The sequence below is a fragment of the Ursus arctos genome, unplaced genomic scaffold (genome assembly GCF_023065955.2).
Source record: "Ursus arctos isolate Adak ecotype North America unplaced genomic scaffold, UrsArc2.0 scaffold_18, whole genome shotgun sequence".
In the NCBI taxonomy this organism is placed as follows: domain Eukaryota; kingdom Metazoa; phylum Chordata; class Mammalia; order Carnivora; family Ursidae; genus Ursus; species Ursus arctos.
Genome location: NW_026622852.1, coordinates 49,930,309 through 49,947,313, shown reverse-complemented (window position 1 = coordinate 49,947,313; position 17,005 = coordinate 49,930,309). Strand labels below are relative to the sequence as shown.

General features: G+C 37.6%; 1 protein-coding gene across 8 annotated transcripts in view; it reads left to right on the top strand.

The window, feature by feature from the left end:
- DENND1A (DENN domain containing 1A) overlaps positions 1–17,005 on the top strand; it is a 489,454-nt gene that overhangs the window by 131,377 nt on the left and 341,072 nt on the right. For 7 of the 8 annotated variants that reach the window (XM_057313747.1, XM_044389586.3, XM_026513936.4 and 4 more), the window contains one exon: positions 13,214–13,263. The exons of the other annotated variant lie outside the window; for it this stretch is intronic. In XM_057313747.1, coding sequence (XP_057169730.1) covers positions 13,214–13,263 — 50 coding nt within the window. The remainder of the gene's footprint in view (positions 1–13,213; positions 13,264–17,005) is intronic. 8 annotated transcript variants of the gene reach the window in all.

The window sequence follows — 17,005 nt, the reverse complement described above, 5'->3', positions numbered from 1 at the left end:
GAATTCAAGTGATAAAAGCTATTCTAACATCACTCTCCAATTTCCCATCACAAGGCAGATAGAACAGCTATATGTTCTTTCAGAACCCTTCAGACAAGCCATGGGTTTCCCTCTAAGATTCTGAGGACCATAGCATTCAATCTAGGACACTTTGGAGAGTGAAATGGGTACCATGATTGCACAGAAACAGTGAGCAAACCAGAATGTCCTGGGCAGGCGGGCACATTAGGCCCCCTAATCTAAGATCCGGTGACACAACACCACAAATCTTGCACTCCACTGCTGCAACTGGAAAGTGAGGTAGGAGAGAGGTGTTAGCTTTCTTCAGCATGGAGGGCTACCACTGCAAAGTTGTAGCTGTATGAATGTTTGTAACTGTGGAGACAGAATCCTAATCAAGTAGGAACCAAGAATGAGACTCTCATTTGTAGTCAACAAAGCAGCAAGCTGAGGATTGTGGGAAGAGCTTAAGCTCCAGGGACAGATGAACTTGGGTTTGAATGTTAGCTTTTCCATTCACTGTCTACTTCCAGTTAGGCAAGTTACTTCACTGCTCTACCTGAAACTAGGCTTACTCCACTTTTAAGGTTCAGTTCACGCATGAGAGGTTGATAATCTTTACAATAATAAGATTACTGGAAGGATCATTGAGCATATGTAGAACTTCTAGCACAGGACGTGACGTGTATTAGCTGCTTTCAGTCTCCTTCTGCTTGTCACTGTACCCTCCTCCAGAGAGCGGATGACCATTGGTATATGAGGAACATAATAAAGGCTGAATCAGAAGAAGCTTATGTAGGTCAATTAGATACTTTAAATTATATACATAATTCTTATGCTAAAGGCATAAATAGTAAATTTTTGACAGAAATGACTGATACCACATTTATACAAACTTTAATAGTTTCTTCCATTCCTTTCATTTTCTGTATCAAAAATAAATATTGGGGCACCCTGGCTGGCTCATTTGGGAAAGATGTGATTTCTTGGTTGTGAGTTCAAGCCCCACGTTGGGTGTGGAGCCTACTTAGAAGAAAAAAAAAAAAAAAAGAAGTAGTATTAATTCTTGGAAAAATTCAGGTCTTCTTTGGCCTATGTGGTCTCACTGTTTCCTATGAAGATTAAACAAGAAGACCTGTGGACTGTTAGCATGGTGCTTGGCAATAGTAAGTGCTCCTTTTTTTTTTTTTGCTTCTCAATCTCCAGATTATCATCCGGCCATTTTTCATTCACTGGATGTTTCCTCTGTGCTGGGTACTCCACCGGACACCGGCAGTGGATATAATTCCCACCATTCTTAACTCAGTCAAGTGGGAAAGACAGATCTGTAAATAAATATATTCCATCAGTTTTTCACATTTTAACATCTCTGAAATTGGGATGTATCTTACAGTCGATGGTATATCATTTGTAGCATTTCCCTCCCTAGTAGTACTGAAAAATAATAGTCTTACAACCAGTGCCGCCTTAAATGGAATGATACATAACAGATTACCGCAGTAAAAAGTCATGCTTTCTTTGTATACAGGAAAATGGACTTTGGATCTCAGAAGAAATAACAGATTATTAGGAGCATGTTCTGAAGAGAGATTTAAGCCACTCCTGTTCAAATTTGTTACACTTCCTTTGTTGTTCTCTTCAACCATAATCCCTTTCCATGCTGCTGGGTTATTACTAAGGTCCCTGTGTGAGGTTCCTCTTCCTTCTCAGAAGAATCGGAGGCCTGATAGGGACCCAGATGTGTGTCTTTACTCTCCTGTGGTCCTGAGATCATGGTCGGTTTAATATTAGGAATGATAGCAGCAGGATTGGGGTGGAAGCCCAGGTGAAGAGCTCACCGAGAATAGCCTCTGAACCCCTTGCAGTCTGGAAGACTTGGGGGTTATGGCAAAGTTAGAAAGTGAGATGCAAATGTGATGTAAAGGACTCAAACCTTGCTAGCGACATCAGTGTGCTAGACTAGAATAAAGTCCTGGCTCCTTAACATGCCCTGTAAGGCCCCTTATGATTTGGCCCCTGCCACGCTATCTAACCTCATCTTTAAAGCACACACACACACCCACCCACACACACACAAAACCCAAAATGATTATTTATTTATTTATTTATTTATTTATTTATTTATTTATTTATTTAACAGAGTGAACGAGAGAGCACAAGCAGGGGGAGCAGCAGAGGGAGAGGGTGAAGCAGGCTCCCTGCTGACTAGGGAGCCCCATGCAAGACTTGATCCTAGGACCCTGGGATCATGACCTCAGCCGAAGGCAGACGCTTAACTGACACCCAGGCGCCCCCCAGTCTCATCTTCTTGCACTCCTCTGCTTCAGCATGCCAGGCTGATTTCAGTTCTTTGAATGTACCAAGGGTTCTTCTTCAGTGGCTCTTGCTCCTGCTCTTACTTTTTTTTTTTTTGCCTTTCTCTCCTTATTCCTCTTCCAGTCTTTGACTGGTGAACCCTTACTCATTCCCAAAGTCTCAGCTCAAGATGCCACTTCCTGAGATGTCTAATTTTAGGCCCCCATCATTTTGTCATAGAGCATTCTCTTCTTTCACAGCTCCTGTCTTGTCGAATTCTACATTCATGAATTCACTTGCAAAGCACCCGTCTTTCCAACTAGATCAGAAGTTCCATGCAGACAGGGTCCTTTGCACGTTGGTTCTAAAATGTTATCTCAGGGAAATATATCCATTTCCTTTTTTATTTTATTTTATTTTTTTTACTTAAAGATTTTATTTATTTATTTGACAGAGAGACAGCCAGCCAGCAAGAGAGGGAACACAAGCAGGGGGAGTGGGAGAGGAAGAAGCAGGCTCCCAGCGGAGGGGCCTGATGTGGGGCTCGATCCCAGAACGCCAGGATCACGCCCTGAGCTGAAGGCAGACGCTTAACGACTGAGCCACCCAGGCGCCCCTCCATTTCCTTTTTTAAGATGACTGAAATACGCTTCATTCCAGGGGCTCCCTTCTGTGTGCTTTCTTGTTTTATTAACTTTTGGGAAGCTTTTAAGGAATCAGAAGCTTTTCTTCACAGAGTTATTTTAAAATTCAACAGCCAATTGGCAAATACCTGAATCTAAGTTGACAAATGGATCGTCTCTCCCCCAGCAAGTAATAGTGGTTGTCTGAGCTCCTGTCTTGATGCAGTGAAAGAGCATAACGAGCAACAGTGTTCTAGGAACCTAGATGATGCATCTGGATTTTCAACATGCTAAGCTTGAAGTACTTATGGGACACAAGGCAGAAATGTCCAAAAGGCAGTTGGAATAGAGCCTGGTGTTAGACATACTCTAGAAGCGAAGATTTGCATTTGAGACTTTTACATAATGATAATTAAAGTGTAAATAGACTATTATCAGAAGAAAATGCGGAGTGGGAAAAAGGAAGGTAAAATCCTAGGAAACACACTTTAGGGGAAGAGGTTGAAAGAAGGGCCAGAAAATGAATAGTGAGAAAGCCCTTCTATGTTCTACATCTAACAGAACGTTGGGTACGTAATGTCTGTTGTTTGTGTGAGTGGTGAGTAAAGCACTAGAAAAGGCTTTCTTCTTTAATACTTTTTATGATATTATGAACAAAATAACTCCCTATTGAAGAGCTGTCAATGATCCGAAGAGCATCAATCTATTTATCTGTTAAGAAAACCCCTGAATCTTACCTGTGGTAGTAGTGAACTGTTAAGAAGGATTGTTTCTCTGAAGAGTTTATGCTACAAAACAGTTGTGAATTTTGAGTGGTAGAAATATGTTTGATTTGTAATTCTTTGTTTTTGTTTTTTTTTGTATTTTAAATAATTTTCCAAAAAGAGAACATGTTTGTATGCAGTAAGACAATTAGCCATTTAGCGATAACCATGTGTGAATTGTTGGATCACCATAGAGCCAATGTGATTGGCATGGTCATTTTACCTTTCAGAAATTTCTGAATTTGAGTCTTGGTGAGTTTGGGTTATGTTGTATGACGAGGCTCTTGACACTCTAGATCAGGGGCTGTCAAATTATAGTCAGCTGGCCAAGTACTGCCCAGTGGTGGTTTATGTGTGACCTTTGAGTTAAGGTGGTTTTTACCTTTACGAAGAGTTATTTGAAAAAAACCAACCCAGAAGAATCTGTGACAGAGTTCATAAGTGTCCTGCAAAGTCTAAAATATTTACTATCTGGTCCTTTAGAGAAAAAGTTTGCTGACTCCTTTAGTTTGTAAGTTGTAAGTGAAATGAACCAACAATTCCATAGGAAAACCTCAAATTGATGACTGCCATTCCAGAATGTCTTGCATGTCATTAAGCTTTTCTTTTAAATAGTGACTTAGCTGTTCAATTATGAGAACATTTTCGTTGGTGATCAACTCTTGATTGATTGATAACTGCCTTGTGTGACTTGATAGTGTGGTCAGAGGGTAGAAGGCTTTCAGGACTGTTTGGTATCTCATAGAATAGTTCTGGAAAGTGTTGCCATCTATTCTGATACTACTGTTGTATTTATAGTTTATCCCAGCCTCAGGTAAACATTGGCATGTACCCATTAGAGCAACGTATGTAAAGTACAATAGAAACATACATGTGGAATTGAATTATTTTCTTTGTTTACAGTTTGCTGGCCCTCTGAAGAGACATTTTCTAGTTGCAAAAGAGTGAAATCCTTGAGTATTAGATTTTGGAAAACTATTTGCATTGTATAATTTTTAAAATATCAATACTGTTTCGTATCACCTGCCTTCTGTCTTTATAATGAGATGTCATTGATCTGTTCTGAGTATAAATTTCCTCAGTTCTTGAGTCCTCCTGATATCGTTTTATTAGAATCTGCAAGTTGTGGGGAAATAAAAGTTGATTTGAAACAGTTCTGTAATTGGAGATGACTGTTCAGTGGGGCCCTGTCTAATCAATTGCTAAAGAATTCTCTCTCAAAAGCAGATTTGATATTTACATTTTGATCTTCATAGTCAGTTCCCAGTGTTTGTTGATGGTGTCTGACATCTCCTGCCACTGGATAAATAAAGCCTATTATTTCCTTTTCAACATTTTAAGTGATTGCTCTCATACAAGAGCTGAGAAGCAGAAGGTTAGACATATTATCAAACTATGATCCTGTCTATCCGAAGAAGCTGGGAACCTTGATTAATATGCCTTGTTAACTGATGATTTCAGTTCCATACTGGTAGTGCTAGAATAATTTGTATAAACCAAGCAGTACAGATTCCTTATTTTAGCACTAAGACTTACAAAGGCTTCTTTTAGCAGCCTTTAATTTTGTACTTATGTATGTGACATAGCCTGTGGCTGTGATAGCTACTGTGAATCTCCAGTTGTTTGGGGATGAAAGGAGGAGGCAGCTGGAAACTCGGTAGCTACATCTAGCTGTCTACCTAGAGAAGGCCTTGATTTCAAGTTTATCTAAACAAGCTCGACTAATCCCAACTATCTAGGGGGATCCACTGTCAAAACAAGCAGCGTGGCCCTGAGGCAAACACAGCTATACAGAAATGAAGGCTGGGGCTTCCAATACTCCGATGACTGCATACTGGAGGCTTTTTTTCCCCCCTGAAAGAGGGTAAGAGAGGTAGAATTTGCATAATGCCTTTTCATTGGAAACTTTTGGAAAGCTGACAGACCTCCAGCTTATAGATCTGTAGCCACAATACAGAGTCTATAGGAGAATCCTTGAATGACCTAACCATATTGAAAGAAAATATAAAAGCGTCCAAGTATAGCCAAGTGAGAGAGGGAAAGAGGCTGATGCATTGTCTAACATCTGCTGTACTTCTCGTTAGTTTTGTTCTTTGCTATTCTGTGTGGACTTTGGAGAAGCCTAAGACAGCCTAACATGAATCCTATAATCTTCCTTCTGAATATTTATGTAGTGTGCCAGCTTCTAAGCTGTCCTTTGCGTTTTCCTACTTCCCCCTCATTTTCATGCTCTCAAATGAGGCCAACATTTCAAAAGCTAAATAAATGTTTGTGAATGTTTATAAAAGATTTGCATAAATTTGTCCTTGTCTGACAAAGATCACTTTTTTCTTATGCCAGTTCTGAAAAAAATTTTTTTAAGGTTTTGGTGCTTGTCTTGACAACAAAGTCCTGCATCCCAGAACAATGATTGCTGATTAAGTGGGTATGCAATTGTGACTGAATAGGCTTTCAAGATACTGGGTAAAAAGGCCTATCATCTGAAGGCTGAATTATAGAATTTAGAAAATGTTATCAGAAGTACACATTTAAATCTATTTTTTGGTACCATATCATTAGGTGAGACAAAGAGTTCTTACAAGTTAAAAGTATAACCACCCACGGTTTTAAAAATTCTTCTGTATAAATTTTAATAATTAGAATGTTTCAGTAACTCAGAATATCACTTTTCTTTCCTGTGATTGAACATATTTAAAAATAATTTTTAGACCTGTAGGCACTCTTTGGAAACTCTAAGTCTACCAGTTGTGCGTATTAATATGGTTACTGGGGTAGTGATCAGAGGGAATAAACCAGGCACTCCTTCAGGACCTCGAATGCACAATCATACCTTGAGAAAATCTACACGAAATGTGTGTTAGGGCTTAATTATAGGACACACACACACACATACACACATACAGCCCAGACACTTGTGCCACCGATGTGTTTGCTGAATTCATTTATCTTTTAAAATTAGAATGGATTTTGTGGGGTGGCAGGGGATGTTGTGGGTAGAGGTGCTAATTCAGTTCAGAGATATTCAAAGATTGGCAGGAGAGAGAGGTAACAGCCAGTTCTGTTAGTCCTTTGGTTGTATTGGTTTAGAGGCTTAAGTTGTCATTAAGGCACAAACTAGAGCCACTTCTCTGACACAGTTTTTATCACATCTGCTAGGCTTGTGTCCCAAGAGGAGACGTGGAGAGCAGTGAATTCAGCATGGGCCCATTATCGACTGCTTTTTCGTGTGTTGTAAAAGGAGTGAGACCTCAGGGAGGCTTGGAGCCTCCTCCCGTGTAATGTCCAAGTCAGATTTGAAGGACTGGTGGCAGGAAAGCTTTGGCCTTTGGGTGTGAATTCTAAGAAATAGAGGCACAATTAAGTTTAAAAAATTCAAGGACTTTGAGCTTGATAATGAAAGATTTTTTTCCTAGACTAATGTGAGCAGAAAAGTTGCCCATCTGTGCACATTTTTGTGTGCATTTAAAATATTTAAAAGCTGACAGCTTTTAATATGCTTACAAAATACGATTTCTATCAGTGCTCTTTTTTTTTTTTTTTTTTTTTTTTTTTTAAATAGTATCTTCCTGAGGGCAAGTTGCTTCTTCAGTGAAATCATGTTTGCAGTTTTACTGTTGGGACCCTGTTCCTTTGGTATGTGCTGACTTGTGTTTCCCCCTCCCCCATTTTCCCCAATCTTTCTTCCTTTTAGGTTATATTGGTAATATAAATGTTCAGATAACAGGACTTAAAATGTTTAAGGAAATGAACAAGGCAAAGTATTTTACAGTAATAATATTAAGTCCAAGGAATTCTATTACTGATGCCACCAAATGCTAGTTGTAAGAGAATCTAACCACCAAATCATTTGTTCATTTTGTAAGTATTTGAAACAAGTGTCAACAAGTTTATTGACCTTAAAAATATAGCTCTCTCATTTTCACCTCTTTGCTATAAGCTTTCAAGTTAATAAAATGAAATCTCAGAATAGAGGATGTGATAGTACTGTAATTTGGGAATGACTTTGTTTTGAGTGATTTTTTGAAGATACAGAGGGATACAAAAGGAAAAAGTGATTTTAAATTTTTTTCTACAAGATCCAGTATTTTCACTTTGGACTTCAAAGGTCATCAAGATCTATACTTAAAAGTAGTTTTAGAGGTGGCTCTTCAGCTGTTGTAAGCATTCCACAAAGGTACTTAATTTAGATATAAAATTTATATGATACATGATATAGAATATGATGAATTTCTATAGTTTTTTGTAATTTTATCTTTGAATTACAGCATTGAATGTGTATATTAGGCATTATACAAATTAGTATAATGATAACATATATATGACTCAAAATTAACTAACATTTGTAAGGGGAAAAAAAAGTAAACTGGGAGTAAATATTGAAATATTACCAAAGAAAGGAATCAGATTCTGTAGCATTTGAGCAGCATTGTTAGAAATCTGACCCGGGTTTTATGCTTAGGTGTTGAAAGGCCTTTCTGTAAAATCTTATTCAAAGATTTTTCTCACTGGAATTTTTTTTTTTTTAAAGTTTGGCTGTAACTATAGTATGGATCTTGAATTTAATTTGACATTTATAGAGAAAGAGAAAAAATTGTGTTTCCTATTTTCATATTTAGAAATTTCTGATCAACATTCTTGAACTTGGTGCTAATTAAGCTTCTAAAAACTTCTTACAATTCTGTTTTACCCTTCTTAATCATAAGCATTAAAACCTCTGGTAGCTTTCACTTGGGGTCTCTGGTTTTAACTTGAAATGGCTTAGAGTAGAAATTTTGTTAGCTTTTTGTGTGTTTGGATTTTGTGTATGTTCTGTTTTTAACTTTCAACTTGAGTTTTAAGATCATCAATCAAAGGCTTTTCTTTCATGTCAGTGGCACTGATCTCAATTGCAGGACTTAGACGGTCAGCATTTCCCTCATTCTATTAAAAAAAAAATTTAAGCATTGAAATAGAGTATTTTAGGAATTTGTGCTCCACTGATCTTTTCATCACACATCTACATTTTGAAATGAACAAATAAATTAGATATAAAAAAACTCAGGAAATGTTCTCCCACTGTTTCCCCGTCTCTCCCTCGTTCACTCTTTTTGGACAAAGGTAAATTATCGACTGCTGTACTAGCTTTCAACAAGCTACAAAGAGGCTGATTATAGCTCTATGTATTTTAAAATACATTCATTTACCCAGGCTATCTCTTTCCTTTATTTAAATGTTTTCCTGCAAACATTTTCTTTTTGCTTTTGAACTATTGAAAATGGGTCTCATCTCCCAACATTCTATAACCCCAGTGGACATTATAATCAACCTGTGCTTTTGTCTTTCAGATAGCATTTATTTGTGGGGTGTGTATGTCGGTGTCTGACTGTCGGTTGTTTTCATCTGCTGAATGCAACTAATTTTTGTTTATGGGTTTCAGTGAAGCAATGAAAACAAAGTATTGACATCCAAACTGATGGCTGTTGCAGGATCTTGTACACCTCCCTACCCGCACCCCAAATTTAGAGCAACTTGGTTTAGCCTTGTTATTAATAATCTGCTGACTGCATCAAATTGAGTCTTCGAAGTTTTGCTTCCAGATAGGAATCTATGATGGATCATGTAAATTTAAAACTTTACCAGGTTTTTAAGAGAACGCTTCAGCAGGACAAAATCCACTTTCTCCAGATTGGAGCAAGTCCCCTTGATGGACCTTCTGACCAGAGGAGAATTCACATTGGATGAAATGAATCTTGAGTTCATTTCTCATTTTCATTTGCAAGTGAATCCCGTGTTAGGTGTGTGGATTTCATGTTTGGTTCAAACTCGGAGGCTTGGTATCTCCTTGTGGGCAGAGCTTTGTAGACGTTGTTGCTTTTCTACTACACTGTGCAATCTGCTGTTTGATATATGCATGAGTGAAAGGTTTGTGCAACTGCCTATCCTCCACGCATCCCCCCACCCCCTCTGCTCTTATTTCTTCCCACATGAAGTATCGTTGATTTTGTTAGGAAGAAAAGCCCTTTTAGAAATTGCCTATTTCATAAATTGTCTAGTGACACAAGGGGTTGAATGCTGAATTCTTGTCTCATTTATTTTGAAAACTTTGCTACTGAACTCACCTTAATCAATGAGCTCAGTGCTGTCTCCAATAAGTTATGTGTTGGATATATTGATTGGGAAGGATTTTAGAAAACCCGTCTGGGGTTTATAATGTCAGCAGTGTTTTGATTATGAAAAGAGTTGGAACCTGGGGACATGGAACCAGGTGGCGAATGTCCTAAAGCCAGTGGTGACATGGTGGACTGGTTCCCTCCTGGGATCTAGTTCATGCCCTGCACTTTAACTGTGGTGACTGGCTACTATAGATTCACTTTTTGCTCATTAAAATGTTAAAAAATCAAACTGTACATAAAAAGATTTGTGAAAATATAAACTTGGGAATTGATCTGGAGAGCTGGCACAATTTTCCCCACCCCCTGCCTTAGCAATGAGGTCATTTACATTTCATCAGCCGTACTGCATCTTGAAGATCTGATTTATGTGGCAGTAGTTGAGGTTGTACTGAGGCTGGTTGTCTGAAAGAGCTTGTGTAGGCAAGAGGAAGAGGGGAGAAAACAGGAAAATTACCATTTACAAAGAAGATTCCCTAGCCAAAGACACAGATCCTAGAGAGAAAAAAGGGGTTGCTAACTGCTTAGTGACTTTTTCCAGTAAAGTTAATATTGAAAGACACTCTGCCATAAATATAATGCTCAAATTATATTGAAATCAGTGTTTTGAAGTCCCTTCTCTTGGGGAGTGGTACTTTTCATATTCAGGTAATTGTATTTTTCTTTGGAAATAGAGGAAAAGGTAGTTAAATGTGTATATATAGGCAAAAATCAGTATTAAGAAAATTGTTTTGTCTCAGCAGTTTTTATTTAGAAGAAACATTGCTTGTTGTTTTTTCCCTGTCTTCTGCTTATCAAACTAAGAAGATTTTTCAGTTCTGATTGAGATAATGTGTGAATATGCCTAACACAGAGTAGATGTTCATTTCTGTTTTCTCCTCTGACAGCACACCACTGGCTTGTTTGACTTAAATTGGAATATCAAGCTCTTGTAATATCACAAACATGAAGAAACATATTGTGAGGCACAAACATGTGCCTACATTTGCCTATATTCCCTCCCCTCCTCCCCTCCTCCTGCCCCATTGCTTAATTAGACTTATCACTGCTTTCTTGGGTAAAAGGAAAGCTCTTGGGAGGTGGGCTATACCCAGCCTACATTGGGTATTTTGATATTTGTTCTAATATTATCTGACAGACAAGTTCACGGTTGGTTATTACTCTTGACATTAGAAAGTGGTAAGTAGTTTCTATATTGTAGTGAGTAATAAGTTGGGCATATTGGATTCCTTTGACTCTGCTGTAGAGCACAATGCTTCCTTGGAGCCATGGGGGTCCTTTCTTTCAAAAATCTTGAGGCCTTTTGGCAGCTCCACTCCAGCATAGAGTAGAGAAGCACTTCTGCACCTGTCACTTCTGAGGGTAAAGGATAACTGTCTTTGTAGCTGATGTTGGCAGTGAGTGAGCACTGGGTACTGAGTTTTAAACGGTGCTCAGTACATACACTGAAGTCGGGAGATGCTTTGTGGTATCTGAAACTTGATGTGAAAGGAAATTTGTAAGGATTTTTTTTTTTTTTTGCATGTAAATCATAAGAGTTTGGTATGTGGGTTAGACTGTTTTAGACTGCAGGCATTAAAATGATTTCTATTACCTTTCCCCTAATATTTGCCTGATACTAACATTATGCACTGAGAAATGGCTCATTTTTCTGATTCTAAATTAGCTTTGGCAATTTATTTAAACATAATTAGTTTTAAAACAATATATACAAACTTCTGGATGCCACATTATGGAATTAACTGATGTATCAATAATGCCTCATAGAATGTGCTGAAGTATTTTTACCCACTCTTTTTCATTTTTTAGTTTCCTTTGCCTTTACTTTTTCATGACATGCCTTAACAGTGCTGTGATATACATAGTACCAGTCCAAGATGATATTAAAAAATAGGATATGCTCAATTATGTAGGCGGAACATGCTCTGGCAGAGCAAGTCAATGTGCTTTCTGCTTCATTGAGTGGGTTATTAGATTGATGTGGTTTATTTCTTGAATGATAGAACTGGTTTTAAAAATAAATGAAGCGAGAAGCATCAATTCAGTTAGCATTGATAATTCATTATTATTGGTTAGAAAAGTGCTACATTTGTAAACTGATCTATAATTTATCACTTGGATTAGGATTTGCAATGGGCAGGTTTGTTTTAATTTGAACCAGCTTCTCAATGACTGAACAATGTGTTCTTCATTTTGTCTTGAAGTTGGGATTTTAAATAGTTAAAAAGGAAATCAAATGCATGAAAGGAATACTTTTTCAAAATTTATAACGTTGGTCTGTGAACTTACGATAAGCACCAACTGTGGGCTGTCCAAATTTGCAGTTAAATTAAGTCAAGCTAGAGAAAATTTTATGAAGGAAGTAATAATTAATTACTTGTATATGTGTTTAGCTACGTGTATACATGCCGTATACGTGGAAATGTGTCTCTTGGGAAAAGTGTCACACACACACACACACACACACACATACATGCACGCACACACACACAGGCACACGCATGCATGCACACACGCACGTACCCACTGTGTATTGTGTCTCATACAGTCGTATTCTTAATACAAGAAGCTTCTCTTTCATGAATAAGTCTTTGAAATGTTGCTCTGCTTTTTGTTTCCTTTTTGTACACTTCCCCTGAATAATGCATTTAGTCTTATTACCTACATATTTGTAAAAATATTTAATCTGATAGTTCGCTTCGGATTTTCACAAATTACAAGCAGGTAAGTGTGCCCACTTACAATGACATTTACTGAAAATAGTGCATACTTAAAATTATTATTGTTTGATTATGAAATAAATTTATGCCAGAGATGGCAACTTCTTTATAAAGTAAGGAAATGAAGTTTTCAACTCTAAAAAATGTAGTTGACAACATTCAGGGACAATTATCTTCAAGTTGGCTTTCTATTCTGCTTGTGATTTGGCCTATTGATGTAGGGAAGCGTTGTCTAATCCCGGCCCCCTCTGTTCCTAGGTAACAGGCAAAAACGGTGCCAGCAACAGCGGCCCTGCCAGGCCAAACCCATGTGGCTCGGTGTTATTCACTCTGATCCATATGGTCAGGCTGGAGATGGTCCCTGGAGGGGTGTTAACACTCAGCAACCCAACCGCCTCCCTCCCTTCAGAGCTTTCCTGCGTGGCTCCTGCTGCTTGCCCATGTGTGATTCTTGATTAATTTTTCATTTTTAATGAAGTTTGATCATGTTTATTATTTCTCATGATTGACTGCCTGTACTCCTCCCATGTAATTGATAAAGCCCATATTTCTTCATCTGTCTCCTCTTTCTTTAGGGTAAAGTTGCTAGATTGTGTGCCGTGGTTAATGTTAGATTTATTGGTCCCATTAGATGTATAAATTATCTCTCTTTCTCTCCACAGGAAGTTCTACAGACTTTGACCAAGTTTTGTTTCCCCTTCTATGTGGACAGGTAGTGTCAGATTTTCAAACTTTACTAGAAAAAAAGTGTCAATAAACCTGCTATGGAAAATAAAAACCATACCATTCTTAATCCGTCTGTTTAACCAAGATTTAAAACGTCTATGTTTGAAGGGGAGTTGTAGTATTCTCCTTTCCTGGGGATTTTATTGACACTATCCAAAAGTTTAAAGCTTAGAGCTTTGCGTTGGTTGGTCTGTGAGGTGTATTTCGCATGACATTAAATTTTTGATTTTGGTTATCAGACTTGAGCCGTGATTAAGAATGGTTGGTATTTATTCCAATGCTATTTCGTTTCTATTTACATATGAACATATTTAACTTAAGTAATGTTGCATTATTCCATGGCCTTATGAGTATTATATGGACTTCGTTTTTCTTTAATTCAACCTAAAATTTAAATTACCACAGGCTTATCTTGTTTAAAGGAGTTCAGCTATTTAAAAGGCATGTTGCTTAATAGTGTCTTGCATTTTAGGTGGCTAAGAATGGTATCTCTGGGGGAACTAAGCATTTTCTTTAGGTTCTATACAAAAATATAAAATCATCTGAACATTTCCTTAGATTTTGCAGTATGGTAAGCTCTTGGAAAGGTATCAATATAAAAACTCCAAGATAGTTAAAATACTCTGGCGGATTAAAAAAAAAAAAAGGCACTGGTTAATGGTAACAGTTTTGGAAGAGCTTTTTTTCTTTTTAAACTGTAGAAAACTATAATTTGCTAACAATATTAAGAAAATGTCAAAACAGTCCTCTAAGTCTTATTTTCAAGAAATGTGGAGTCTACTGTGTGTTTCATTACATTTTAAGCATTATTTTAAAAGCCATTTGTCCACTTGTTTACACTTTTTAATTTTCTCTTAGAGCATTGAACTTGAACTGTGCCTACATTATGTCTTAAAAAGTCCACTTTTAGTGACAGAAGTTTTAGAAAATATCATAAGTAATAACTGCCGTAATATGTTCTAAGAAAGCTATAAAATGGCCCATCTTCAGGAAGATTTTATGTTGTATTTTAGTGTACCCAAACCTGGCAGGCCTGAAGGATTTTAGTGGTTTCAAGTGCACGTGGGTAGTGTGCTGCTTCGTCTTTTCTGCACTTTTGTAGGAGTGGTGTCCTGCTTTGTTTGGCAGAAACCTAAAAATGGTGTGAGATGAGAATTGGTAGCCAAAGGAGTTTAAAAGAGTACTAAAAAGCAAAAAGAGTACTGAAAAGCAGCACTGGAATGTTGCCAACCACTTATAATCACTGTTTTCCCTGGTTCTAACATGTTATTTTTAAGCCAATCAGCCATTGTAGTATTTCCAGACTTGGGCCTTTTTAAATCCTGGTACCAGGCTTGTTTTAGTAGTTAGTGGGTTGATGCTCAAAACAGAATAGTCTTAATTTTAAGAGGGTCAGTCTTTGTAATGAGAGTACTCTTATCTCTTCTTTATCCTATTCCTTCTAAAAATAGCAAGGACGTAGGGTTTTGTTTAGAGAGGTTTAATGCAAACTTCACATTTATATGTATGAATTAGCGATGCATGAAATTTCCTCCAGTCACTTATAAAATGTATTACAAATTATGGCAAGGGCATATCTATATAAATTAATAAAGCTGAAATGTTTTTAAAATGTGATCAGGTATCTAACAAAGAAAAATTAAAATACATTTTTACATGACTTCTTGTAAGAGTGGTGATCTGTTTTGGGCAGGTATTCCTTAATTAACTTTGTAAACTAATATTGAAAGAAATGCACAATGAGATTAAATACACCCCAACACACACACACACCCCTCTCTTCCTCTCACACCAACCACACTGCTCTACTTCCCTACCTGTCTTGGTGATTACATTCTTAAATGGAAAAAAAGTAGAGTCCCTAAATAATTCTAAAATCTTTTTTGTCAGCAATGTCCTGATGCATTTTCATTGTTGTTAGAAGAACATTTTTCTTCTAAAAACGCTTCTCTCTAGATCACCCTCCCCTAATCATGTTTCTCATATTTTTTCACAAAACGATTTGGGACAGAAATGTCCCTTTATGGACCTATTTTAATCCTTGCCTTGTACAGTGGTTCTTTCTTACATTTCATTATGTTCTACACCCTATAGGTGTCGATAACTTTTATTGATACAAAAAGACTCCACTTTATTTGAGAGCTGTATTTTTTTCTTCTCTTTCTCCACTTCTAACCTTTGCAGACTTTCATGTAGAAGAGAGAATAATAATGACATTTACTTACAATAAACTAAAGTCTTAATGTTACTATTTTTTTTTTATTATTACTTTGCAGTTAGCACTGTCAAATGGCTATGCCCAGATTCTGGGGCCCACAGAGCCCCCCCCAGATGTATTTTTGATATTGTCTGCCTTAAAAAATATGTCAGCATGGGAGATGAGTAATGCCCTAGGTGATTATGTTCAAAAAAGAAAGCTTCCTAATCTTTTCAGTATCTGTGCTTTTCTACCCCAAGGAACAGTAATGCAACTTTCTGACATTTCTAGTCTATATCAAGAGTGGGATTTTCACAGTCATCATCAAATCACCCGTTAACATTGACATCTTACTGTCTCTTGTGTTGTTTTAAGATTTTTCTTTCTGAAACTAGGACTTATGAAAAATAATAATGCCAGTAGCTCTTCAAAAGAAAGTGCTTTCTCATGTATCACCTCCCTTTATCCTCCTATCCTAAGAGATGAGAACAGGTGCTGTTATCTTCATTTGAAAAAAGTCTAAGCTGCGGAGAAATTAGAATTGCCCTAGGTCCCCTTAGGCTGCTAGCACAACGTAGATGTCCATCTCCCAAATGAATACATTTTTCCGTAGAACATGTGGTGGGAAGATCAGTCACCAAATAGAGCAGAAAGAAAGGAAATTTATATTTGAGTTCCTAATTGATTCTAGTCAGCGTGCTGGCCATTTTCACATTAGTACTTCCATTTGTTTTTCCCTGCAACTCTCAAAGATAGATGATGGTGGTAGCTCTTTTACAAAAGAGCAAAGAAGGTTCCAAATGTGTAGCATTATGTTGGGTGATATGGAAATGGTATTAGACTTGGAGTTCTGCCCTCCATGTGTTTCTCAGTCTAGTTCAGGAAGTATTATAAATACACATTACACAGTATCTCTCCAAAAGGATAGTGAGGTTAGGGAAGACTGAAATGGTCAGAGAAAACTTCTCACAGTGGGGGAGACTTGTGTTGAGTCTGCAAGGACTGTGAGAAGAGGGTAAGTGGAAGGGAGAGCCTAACACCCCATCTGCGCTGAAGAGCAAAGCAGAGGAGAAACCATGAGTGAGCCTAGAGGTTGTTCCGCCAGAGCAGATGGAGCCTGCTGGGGAGAGGGTGACGTGTGCCGTGCTAGCTTTCGCTCTGGCTACAGGAGGCCTTGAAAATGCGTGCGAGTGAGATGAAATTCATCTGGTTCAAACGTCCCATTTTACAGAAGGGAAACCAAGGTTTGTAGAGGTGAAATGATCTGCTTGTGGTCACAACTAAGTAATAACAGAGCTGGTAAAGAAACACCTGCCCTTATTCCCAGTGCAGAGTTACTTCTACCTTGTGCTGTCCTTGAGGCTCTTGGTGGAGAGGACTCTTGAAATAACAGTGCTGAGAGATCCCTGTTATCACTCTCAAAAACTTATCCTTATTGACGAAAGCTGTTTCTTTAAAAAAAAAAAAAAAAAGAAAGAAAGAAAAGGGAAAGAAAGGAAGAAAAAGAGATTTGTGTACCATTTCGTACTGT